Consider the following 12,262-nt stretch of genomic DNA (forward strand, 5'->3'; position numbering starts at 1 on the left):
CCGTCTGCTCCGCGGCATCTGCTGGGACCCCCACCCCCGAGGCTGCGGGAAGCCTTCCAGAGGCTGATTTGAAAAAAAAATCGCGGAGCTCAGAGAGGAGCTGGGGAACACTGACGAGACGGGAGCGTTACGGTTCGGCACCGGCGAGACGGAGAGGCCGAGGACGGGCACCCGCATCGACCCGCGACCTTCACCCTCCTATGTGCGAGGCTGCCTTTGCCTCACTGTAAGGAGCGGACCCTGGAGCGGCCAGGCCCGGCCCGGCCCGGCGGGGAGGAGACGCCCCGCCCCGCCCCGCTCAGCCCGCTCCTCTCGGCGTTGCCCCGGACGCAGTTTCCGGCCGTGCCCCGGTCTCGCCTCACGGCTGCTGCGCGTCGGGCGCTTTCCGGCGGGTCGGGCGATGGCGTCCGGGTTCGAGAGCGAGCGCAGCTTGGCCGCGCGCAGGGAGCAGCGGCAGCGCGAGCGGGAGGCGCTGCTGGCCCAGGTGGGGTGCGCGGCCCGGTCCGGCCCGGTTCGGTCCAGTCCAGTCCAGCCTTTCCCCGGGGATCGCCTGGCTCCCTCCCTTCCGCAGGCCGGCTGCTGGCGCCGGGGTCGGTGCGGTCCTGAGGGCGGCCCTGAGTGCGGCCTCCTGGGAGCGGCGGCTGTGGGAGAGAGGGAGGGTCCTGGGGATAGAGCCCCTCCTGCCCGAGGGGCCTGTGCTGCCCACCCGGGAACGTGCCCTGAGTGACGGCCACCTCAGTTCATCCGTTTTGTCACTTGTCGTGGCGGTGGTCCGCTCGGTATGTCACTTGTTTCGTGTGTCTGCGCTTGCACCTTTGGAAAGAGCCAGGGTCGGTCCTCTTTACACCCTCTTTTCAGATGTTTGTATACATTGATAAGGTAACACCGCCCCACCCCCGGCCTCCTCTAAGACACAGTCCTAATATGAGACAGAAAAGGAAACTCCTGCTCCTCGTCTGCCTGTCCTGCGTGCAGTGTTGGTATCTGGTATCCTTCCATTAGAACATACCGGCCGTAGCTCAGTAATAACTTGAACAGAAGAGGGACACCCTGTTTTTTGTGGGTCTAGGGTGTTACTTGATTATATATTGCTGCAGTGTTAGCCAAAAATTTGGAGACTCCCAGTCACAGGTGCTATGGAGGAATTGCTGTGGCTTGAAAACCTGTGCTAATCCTAATACATTTTATTCAGAATCTGCTTATATACTGTGTTTGGTACTTGTGTAGTAACCTGCTGATCCTTGTTCTAACTTGTAGGTAGAGTGACTGATTAAATAGCAAATGGCACATCAGGTGACATGGCTTGTTTTGAAGTTTAAGAAGTCGATGATAATAATGGAAAAAATGTGTAAGAGGACAGGCTATGGAAAAGGTGTGAGTTTGTGATGATGGGCCTTTGAGAGGTGGAAGGTCAAGTAAGCAGCAATCAGATCATACTGGGCAAAGATATTTTCTGGAAAAAAAACTTTTTTGATTTGCAGGGGACAGCACTGGGCTTAGTACTACAGATGTGGCAATTCCAGAGTGGGATGATCACATCTCTCTTTCTGTTGATGATGCTCCAGCAGATGCAGCCCAGGATCCAGTTTGTCATTGCTGATCCTCATGCAGGACCAGAACCCTCAGGTGACTTTCAGCAAGGCTGCTCCCCAACTATGCAGATCCTGGCCTGCACTGGGCACTTGGGGTGTGTCATCCTAGGTGCAGGACCTTGCACTTGGCTTTATTGAACTTCACACAGTTCTTGCTCCAGCCTCTCCAGCTGCCTCTCTAAGATTGCTCACTCATGACGTGTCCATAGAATCACAGAAAGTTAAGGGTTGGAAGGGACCTTGAAAGATTGAGTCCAACCCCCCTGTTAGAGCAGGGTCCCTACAGGAGGTAACACAGGAATGCATCCAGGTGGGTTTTGAATGTCTCCAGGGAAGGAGACTCCACAACCTCCCTGGGCAGCCTGTGCCAGGGCTCTGTCACCCTCACAGTGAAAAAATTCTTCCTAATATTTGTGCAGAACCAACTATGTTCCACTTTATAACCATTGCCCCTTGTCCTGTTAAAGCTTTACTCTGTCCTCCTGGCACTCACCCCTTACATATTTATAAACATTGATGAGGTCACCCCTCATTCTCCTTCTGTCCAAGCTGAAGAGCCCCCCTCCCTCAGCCTTTCCTCATAAGGGAGATGTTCCACGCCCTTAATCACCTTGCTTGCTCTGTGCTGGACTCTTTCAAGCAGTTCCCTGTCCTCTTGAACTGAGGGGCCCAGAACTGGACACAGTATTTCAGGTGCAGCCACAGTATTCCATCTTGCCACCCAGTTTAGTGTTGTCAGCAGACTTGTTGAGAGTGCTTTCCATCCCATCACCCAGATGATTTTTGAAGATGTTGGATGATGTGGGGCACGGTATCGATCCTTTGGCACCCCACTTATGACAGGCTGCCAGCCTGAGTCAGAAATATGAATAAGCCTTTTACAGTGTCAGGCATTGTTGCAGCAGTTTGTTATGTAATATTTTTTCTATTTTCTTATTTTCTTCTATTTGCATCAGAAGATTAACATGAAATAAAGTGTTCTGTTGTTTAAAAATTTTGGTATACAAGTCCTTGCAAGGATCTGTGGATGATTTTTATTCATATCTCTAAAACACTGTTAGAGTACAAGATGTAGCATTAAATGCCTTTGTGATGCTTTTTTAGTAACTGGATTGTGGTATTATTTATGCTGCAACCTCTGGAATAGCAATGAGTGAAATAAACTTCATCATGAAGTCTCAATTCAGAGAGGCAGTAAAGCTGAGAAAAGAGGTTTGGTTGCAGTAGTGTTGGAGAAATGGTGCAGCAATGAGCAGAAGCTGGTCTCAGAGAAAAGGTTGAGGTTGGAGATGAGAGCACTTATTCACACAGTGTATTTGGGGGAAAAGGGGTGATGGTTGGTTTTGGCAGCTTTGGAGATGGTACTAGGAAACATGGAATCTTGAGCTTTAGATATGTGCCTTGAAGGTCTTTTCCAGCCTGAGCAATTCAATGATTTTCTATACAAGGGCTACACTTCCCACTCCTAGGATATGTTTTATGGTAATGTAACTCCATAGGTCCTAACTCTCACTTTTAATACCTTTTTGTAAGTTTAGATGCTGCACATCAGCCCTGTTAAGAACAATAGAAAAACTGGTTTTTAGAATGGAACTAAATAGGGTATTTTTTCTTATCAACAAGATGCTCTGTATTATGAGGTATGTATATAGGATCTCTGTTGAATTTTGAATTTTGGTTTTGGTTTTTTTTTTTTCCCCTTAGATTTTAACAAGAAAATGACCATCATTATATTGTTCAGCATATATGTAAAACATCACAAATATTAATTGCTCCAAGATAGAAATCCTAAAAAGCTTATCTCCATCTTTCATGTGATAGTAAGTCAAATGTACAACCTTCATTTTCTGGAGGAAGGCAGCCCTAATTTTCTGTGTACAATACTGATCTCAGAAATGTCTTCTACTGGGCAGTAAATAGATGCCACATTGCTGGTCAGACAAAAACTAATCAAGTATTAGAAGTTACTGGGAAAGGAAAAAAGAAAAAGGAAATGCTTATACTGGTTATATATACACTGCTGGTTTCTTTATAATACCAAATAGCATCTGCAGTCCTGGCCCCAGCATCTCAAGGAGAACTGAACAACCTTGGAGAAGGCAGGAAGAAAGGTGTCAGAGATTATTTTAGTACAGACTGTCCAGGGAGACTGAATGTTTAAGAGTAGCCTAAAAGCAAAAATATATGTTGAAAGTTATTGATTGAAAAGCTTCTGAGCCTTGAGTTACTGGAGGAAACAGGAATATTTTTGAGACATCTCCCTGTACCACTTTCATTAGTTTCCCTGGACATTACTGGGTGTTTCTTAACTGGGATACTGGCTTAGATTCTCAGTTCTGAGAATGACTGAGGACTGAGAAATTCAGTACAAGGAAGTCTTTGGTGTGGAGTGTAAGAAGGGATCTTGAGACAATGACAGTTTTCTGCAGGATTTAACCCCTAGAGGTACTTGGTCCCTCTATGGCTGTGGACAGGCTGGGTCAGTGGGCTGAGCCCAAGAATATAAGGTTCAGTAAGGCCAAGTGCCAGATCCTGCATTTTATTCATGTTGATTGTTCCATTGTTTCGTTTTTTTTCCAGTTATGAACTTGCGCTTCTATTGAAGAACCAAATTAATAATCAATTAATTGATTGAGATTTCTCTTTGAAACTTTGGAAACAGACTTTTTCATGTGTGTAGTCTGTTCTCCCAACTGCACTGGTAAAACCCAGCAGCTGGTAATGCTTATGATAATCATCAGTAATCAAATAATTAAATGTTGACATGCAAATTGTTGCTATGCTCCAGAAATAGCATCTTATATGATGAGTGGGGTAGCTCATGACACTGCTGTTTTAGTTTGCAAATTTAGAATGAGAAGATAATCTGAGGGGTTGTTTTGGTAAGTGCAGGGATGTGCAATTTTCCTAGACATGAATACTTTTTTGGGGGGATTAAAAATAGCTATGACATGGTATTTGTATATTTCAGGGTTGCTTTTCTGTTTTTTACTCTGGTCTCTGAGGGTGATGCGATTTGGACGTTTTTTGTGCACAAAATCCTGTCTTTTAATATTTAAAGATTACTGACAGATTACGAATTTCTCTTGATAGCAGTACATGTTGACTTAAGTTGAATGTAGGTAAGTAAGATCTCACTCAATACTTCATACAAATAAGATATGTTCTTGAAACACTGTATATAAAATGATACTTTGAAACAAGTTCATTCCATAAGCAAGAATTTGTGGTTTTAGTTTTGCTTATTTAGGTTTCTAAAAAAAATTGATTTGAGATGTACCAGCTATTATTTTTGGAAACATCTTCTTTGATGCTTTTGACTTAGACATCTGCTTTTATTTTTGTTTTACAATTTTAGATTTCTTTTCTTTGAAAATACAACCTGAACTGTAAAAAATCCCAGTGTGTAACAGTATTACTGAGTTCATTGTATCTGAACTCTAAACAAGCTGTGAAATCAGCAGGCTTTCCCAGTGAAATTTGATCAGGTATTTTCTCATAACAGCCTAACCATCAGTTTTTTTGCAGTGGTTTTTATTTGCTGAGGTGATGGAATGCTTTGGCAGTATTTTACACTTCAGTTTTCAGTGGAAAAATGACAGAAATTTCTCTTTAGACAGAAATGAATAGCAAAACATATCGTGTATGGCTTGTCGAGCTGTTATGTATTAGAAGTAGCTTCTGTGCTGTAATACTAAGCACCTGCTTTTTGTTCATTCTCTTTGAAATCCTTTATGAAGTGTTACACCCCTGAGTCGCTCGGTCAAAGGAAATAAGGATGTCAGTATTACTATACTGACTGAAATCTGTGAGTGGTTTTATGAGAGTAACAGCACTGAGAAATAAGTGCTGCCTTCTCACAAGAGGTTTTCAGGCTTTTGACAAGGCACCTCTGCATTTTTTTGTAAGCAGCATCTCTGATTTCAGTCAGGTCATTGAATGAAGGGAGTGATGAAGACATCTGTCTTCATTGTCATATTCTGCCACAGGACTGGAGAGGTCCTACCTCAACATGAAGTATCTGCCCACGGGTTCCTAGTGGTGGTAGCTGCCATGGTGCATCTGTTCATCTGTTGTGTCTGCAGCTGTGCCAGGGCAAGCTGCTGCTGCATCCCACATGTTTCTGACTGAAGGTTGAGATCTCCAGCAATCCACTCTTTTAATTGCATGCCTGAGCATTCTGTGGTGGTTATTGATCACAAGAAGGTTAAATGATTTAAGTGATGATAATTCCCAGTGCCCTTTGGCAGGTGAAAATGACAAAGTGGTGACATTTCCAGCTGGCAGGGCTGTGTCTGGGAGTAGTGGTAGCTACAGGCAGCACTCTGACTTGGTTGTGATTTGGCAAGATGGGGTGGAAGCTAAGCCCTTTTTTGTGGTTTCCACTGCTGTCCTCCTTGGGAAAGCTTCACAAATGTCACAATAACTGGAATATTGAAGGCAGAAAAATCAGTTTAAGTTTTCATGGAAGCTAGTGTGTTATTTAGGTAGAGAACTGGTGTAACAGCATCAGAACTACAAGGAGGGGTAAGGTGATGGCATCTGAGAGGGTAATAAAGGCCACAGTAGCCTTTCTGATGGCTGAATATTGGAACTGGTCAGTGAGTGGAACAGATTGTCAGATAGGAGGTCATCTTGACATTAGGAATAAAAGCTAATTGCTTAGATTTTGGGTGCTGTATGTTAATGGCTGAAGGACAGAGCTAGGTGTTACACCTTTGATGTATCTAACAGAAAGCTGTTGCCAAAAGAGTTTTTCCACAATTCTTCCTCCTGTTCCCTTCCTCCACAAAGTGCACATTTTTTTCCTTCTTTCTTGTGCTTAAATTGGTACTTGATGACCTTGCCAGGTGGCCAGCTTGGAACCTGGATGTACAGGAAACTGCACACTGCTTTGGGTGGGATTTGTTTTGTGGTAGTCCTTGAAGTCCCTGGAGGACATATTCAGAGAGAGGCTTGTGCAGGGAGGGTGGTGGGAACACAGGGGTGGGAGGGATGTGGGCACAGACTTCTGCCCTTCAGTGTCAGGTATCAGAGCAGCTTGGCTGTTGCTCTTTGTGTTGGATGTTTTTGTCACGCTGTACTGATCTGGTGTTGTACTGTGGAGTTTTTTTCTGATTGCTTGTTGGAGAAAAAGGCAATTTTTCATCTTTTCGATGGACAAGTTGGCTTTTGAATGGTGATGAGCTAGAGGGTGCCCACCGTTAAGGTTGGGAAATTACATGGCCTGTGTAGTGGTGTGGAAAATATTCTGTGGCCTTGGTGAGAGCTGCAATGATATTTAGAATTTGGGTCAGGAAAGAATGTTGGTAAGGGCTTCTCTTGGGCCAGGGAAGGAATGTTTTAGCCTCCATCCCTATATGAGGCACCTCTTCTTCTGGAGTCTTTGGGGGATTTTCATGTGACAGCCTCCATTTAATGTTGGCAGTATCTTTGATCTTTTCTGCTTCTTCCTGGGGTGGCATGATGTAATTTTCACAGCTTTTTCTGTATCTGCAGTGTATTACAGGCTGTTGCAAGTTTCATTCTAACTTTAGTAGATACTGTTGTCAGCACCATGCAGGTTGGCCTTAGTGACCTGCCTAAGGAAAACCAGAAGGCACTTTCCCTGAACATGGTTTCCTTTCACATTCAGATGGGGCAGTGAAATCCAAGACTCTTTGGCCCAGCTGTGGTAAAGACTCTAAAACTGGGCAAACATTGCTAACGTAGTGCTGTAAATTACTGTTTTTATAGCACATTGACAACAGAACCTTCAGAGTGCTTTGCTGGCTTTATACTTCACCTTGTGCTTGTAGCAAAGTCTATAAACAGCTTTATTAGTATCACAGAAGTAGGTAATGTAGCATGGAGCTTGCCCGTTGTGTGTTTGTGTGTGGCAAACAGTATAATTAATGGATTACTTTGAAACAGAGGTATTTAAGAAATGTAGCATCGTATATTTATGGAGAAAAAGCATAAAAATATTCCAGTAGTGACCTGAAATGTGTCTAATGTTAAATATTTAAGTTAAATATTTTAGTAGTATCATTAAGTATAAATGAATGTCCATGTAAATTAAATTTTTGAGCTCCTCTGGGTTGAGAGGTGTGAAACTATTATTTGCCTTCATAGCACAGGACAATGGGGACTTCATTATAAAATGTAGAAAAGGAAGAAAAATAGTTAGATAGTAAGCCCTGCATCATTATAAAAGACAAGAAGAATGTAAAAGTAAGGTTTGAAGTTAATAGTGTAGGCAAATTTTCTTTCTCCCTCCTCCTTTGAAATAATTGTCTGTGTGTATGAGGGGTAACCATACACCAACAAAAAAAAATGAATATTGTAATTTGTTGGTAGAGGGTGCTAGATAGTTTTTAGAGATAGAAAGGATCGGAGGATATTTCTGCTTTTTCGTCTCATGCTAACAGGATAATTGAGATGAAATGATGACTTAATCTTTTTTACATCTGTAGGCAGCTTTTTCTTTTTTCTTTTACATATGTATGTTGTTAAGAATCTTCTGTAACTTTTAACTTTGTTGAAGAAAATACAAACTTTCACCTGATGCTTTTGTGTTGGTCTCTCTCTTTTTAACAGTCTGGTGATATTGCCACTACAGATTCATCTTGCCCAATCCAATTCCACTTAGCAGGCAGGAGACAACAGTCTGCAGTTTGATGATGATTTCTAGTCATTTTGTGTTCTGAATGTGTATTTTGTATACTTCAGACAACATTATGATCTACCTCTCACATTAGGATCATATATCAATTACCTCAGTACTTGCCTGTATTTTTAATGTTTATTTTTAAATGTTTCAAAAAGAACAAAAGCTCCTCTTGTGCCTTATTTATAATGTTAACTTCATTTTATGCATTATATATTTATAACTGGTGATGGGATGGAAGTAATAATGTTATTTAAAATATACCTATTATAGAGAAGGGTAAGGTTTTAAATTTTTCTAGACAGGCAAAGAGCATGTTAAATGAAGACACTGAGAAACTGATCTTGATTGTCCTTTGTTTGAGGTATTTATACGTTCATATTACCAAGAGCTACTGAAGAGGTGGAAGGGAACTCTTGACTACACCTTCAAGTCTTTCTCAACCAAAAGTGAAAAGGAATATGCAAAAAGCCTTTCCTTTTCCCTTAGCAATGTGCTTCATGTTTACTTTTGGAGCAAAGAAGTTTGGAGTCTGTTTTAGTTGTGTTTTTCTCATCTAGATCTATATTAAAATTCCCTTTATCTCTTCTGTTTCATCTCTCTCCAGTTAAAAGCTCAAATATTGTGTGTGTGGCTTGTAGACATTTTGTGAGTTCTGTAGCTATGTTGTGCTTAACAGCTACTTCACTCTCACTGAGTTGTAGCTCTGTTGATTCTTTTGCTGATTTGTTTATTTGTGAAATAGAAAAACTGTTTTGATACCAGAATAAATGGCTCAAACCTCTAAACTGTTTTTTCTTTCTTCATTCCAGAGATGCAGCTCCCACACTGACAAACTATTTTGTTTGTTTGTTTTAAAAGAAGTTGCATCTTTTTAAAGTTAAGAAGTCTGGATGGCAGCCTTGCTTTGCTTGCATTGAAGTGCACTAGAAAGCTTATCTCCTTCTTGGGCTTCTAAGAAAGTAGACAATGAACAATGAAGATTTAAAAGGATGCTTTGGTTTATGGATTTGGGGTTTTTTTGTGTGCCACTTACAATATTGCTAATTACTTTAGTTATTTAAAAAAGAAAACCCACAAACAAACACAAAAACAAAAGCTGAAAATTGCAAGCCTACAAAATACGAGTTGTAATAATGTAAAAAATAAGAGTTGTAAAAAATGTAAAATAATTATCTTCCTAGTTAATCACATGTGATGATAATGGAGTAAGTGCACTTTGGGATAATGGCAAGTTATTTAAATAAACTTGTTAGTGAAAGTCATATTTCTAGTGAAAGTAATGGAGTTTTTTGAAGTAGAAAATCATTTCACTAAATTGTACCATACAATGTATCATACGCTGTTCACGAAGGTTGTAAAACCAGACAACTCAGAATGAACAGCAGAAGTTCAATGTCTTTGTGTCACTCTTATTTATGATGAGAGGATGAAAGCAGTGCTAGAGGGGTTGCAAAGCTGTGGCTTGAGGAAGAAGGGTGCATTCTATGTTTTAGCTAAATTTCCTCTTTGGCATGCATGCCAAAATTATTCTTATTGCAGTCCCCTGAAAGGAGAATTTCTCAAGCACAGTTCTCAACATTGTGTATGGTTGTGGCTTACAAAGTACATTTGTAAGTAAATGCTACTGAACTCTGCCTGGTTATTTTTCTTCTCTGTTCTCCTTAGGCCAAAATTAGTTATGAAAAGGAGCAGAGGCAGAAGTTGCTAAAGCATGTACGAGGTGAAGATACGTGGATGCTTCCTGATGTGAATGAACGTGTGGAACAGATGGAAAAGGTGATGAAACTGTAAAGTATTGAATTTTGTTGTTAACTTCACAGCATGTTTGAATCAACAGAGGGCTTTGAGGGTTCTAAAGTGATGTTTAAAATCCTCTCAATTTCTGAATTCTTTATGTTTTGATATTAGGTTTTTTTTTAAGTGGAAATAATCTTTTTCTCACAAAGAGGAAAAATTCTGGTCATTCAGTTCCAGCTTAAGTTTCTATCAAATGTGGAATGACAAGTACTGCCTGACAAAAACTGTACCATAGGAAGAAATCTGGAGGTTCTAAGGCCTTGTAGCAGTCCTGTTTGTGGTCATTTAAAGGAGAAACCTTAATGGAACCTCTGAACATTGCATCCTTCTAGTGCAGAAATCTGCACACATATTTCAACAAAGAATAGGTACATATTGATGATACAGTGATTCCCAAGCAGATAGATTTGACTAAAATTAATATAGTGTAGAAGATATTATTCCTTAATTCCTGTGAAAAAGCTACTGAAAGGGAGGGAAGAGAATTCTATTAGGAATCTGAGGCATGCTCCCCTTCCTCCCCCATGCCCAACAGATGAGAGAGTAATGGAAGTAAAATGTAGCTGTGTATGGCTGTGTGTGTTTTACCATTTTCAGTGTGGTTTGGTAATAGATTGTCATTGTTTTTCTTGAATATGGGTGATCTGGTTTACTGGATCTCATTTACAAGCATTTACTTGTAGGAACATTCTGTGCAGAAAAAAAAGAAAAAGGATAAACACTCAAAAAAAGCTAAGAAAGAAAAGAAGAAAAATAAGAAACAAAAATCTGAAAAGAGGGATGATTTACCTGATAGTTCTTCGGTAAGTAAAAAACTAAAATGCTTCAAATAACATGTTTAAAACCTACACCATGTTTAGTCTAAGGGGCTTACAGGTTTCAGCAGAGGGACATTGAAAAGAAAAAAAAAATCATCGATCTACGGTAAAATCTGTGGAAAAATTCACAGATTTCCTGTAGTCCATGGTATATGGAAGAATGATGTGTCTAAAATTGTAAATACTTTGATTTTAAGCACAACTTATTGCTGCCTTTTTCCATGGGTGTTCAACTATGGAAACTCCTAACAACATGGGAGCTGTACATGAGTTTGAAGGAAGGCTTAAATTGTGCATTTGAATCTGTAGATGCCTTCACATGGAGAGGTACTTGGGCAAAACAGTACAGAGACCTTAGAGGCCTGAGTGCTGCAAGTCAGGTAGTACTGTGGTTTTTTTCTTTTCAGGGAGTCTCTTTTACTGAGTGACAGAGCATGTAGTATGATGACATTTATTTTCAAGGCACTGATATGTAAAGTCAACTATGTTTTTCAGTTTGGGAAGTAACCTAGGGCACAGTTGCCCCACATTTCCCATGGCAGTCATCAAAACCCCTCAGATCACTTCAGTGAATCTCAGGATACCACACAGTCCTGGCTGGTACCTTCAATCCAAAGTCTGTTATTCCCAGGACAGATAAATGTAAATAAGGAAAAACTCTGTTCAATGGAGTCCTATGGGTTCAAGTGTAAAAATCTCAGTACTCTGGAAGTGCAAATATAGGAAGTTGGATATGAAAACAGGAGATAGGATGGACGCTGCTTTATGTTGTTTACTGATTTTACTTTTGTAATGTAAAATGTACTTAGTAATAAATTTAAATTTTATTTTTGTTTTTGTAATGCCATAAAACAGTTTGATTTGGTTTTGTTCTGACAGTTTTATCTTCAGTGGTGTTATGCTGAAAACTGTTGGTATGAACCAGTGTTACATACTGTGAAGGGTTCATGAAATGTGGTGGAATGAAGGATCATGAAGGAGCAATCTGCTAGGGGTATATCAGTACACTATTTTATTATAGGTATTTTAAAACAATAAACAATATTATATTAGTAATACAAATTTTATTATCAATATACATGGTAATTGTTGCATTTATCAACATACAAAGGTATGTTAAGGTGTTATTATTATTCTTTACATTAAGCTCTGTTTTTAGGATTCTTCAGTTGAATGGGTTGAGTCAAATGTGTCAGATTCAGATAACACAGAAAAGGCCTGGAAGGTCAACAAGCAATCAGATAGTGAGAAAGAACCCTCCCTGCAGGTGAGCAATCTGATAACTACTGCAGAAATAAATTCAGCATGACCAAATGCAAAATGGGTTTAAGTTTTGTGACAACTCTTTTGCAATGTGTTGGACAGAACCTATTTTCAGATAAATGTCTTTGCATAGCTAGGTA

General features: G+C 40.6%; 1 protein-coding gene across 1 annotated transcript in view; it reads left to right on the top strand.

The window, feature by feature from the left end:
- The first annotated feature begins 331 nt into the window (after positions 1-331).
- CWF19L2 (CWF19 like cell cycle control factor 2) overlaps positions 332-12,262 on the top strand; it is a 61,876-nt gene continuing 49,945 nt past the window's right edge. Inside the window, exons 1-4 of the mRNA XM_030450319.1 lie at positions 332-484; positions 9,910-10,020; positions 10,725-10,844; positions 12,019-12,126. Of these exons, the coding sequence (XP_030306179.1) occupies positions 401-484; positions 9,910-10,020; positions 10,725-10,844; positions 12,019-12,126 (423 nt within the window). The 5' untranslated portion in view covers positions 332-400. The remainder of the gene's footprint in view (positions 485-9,909; positions 10,021-10,724; positions 10,845-12,018; positions 12,127-12,262) is intronic.

This window comes from Calypte anna, chromosome 1 (assembly GCF_003957555.1).
Source record: "Calypte anna isolate BGI_N300 chromosome 1, bCalAnn1_v1.p, whole genome shotgun sequence".
In the NCBI taxonomy this organism is placed as follows: domain Eukaryota; kingdom Metazoa; phylum Chordata; class Aves; order Apodiformes; family Trochilidae; genus Calypte; species Calypte anna.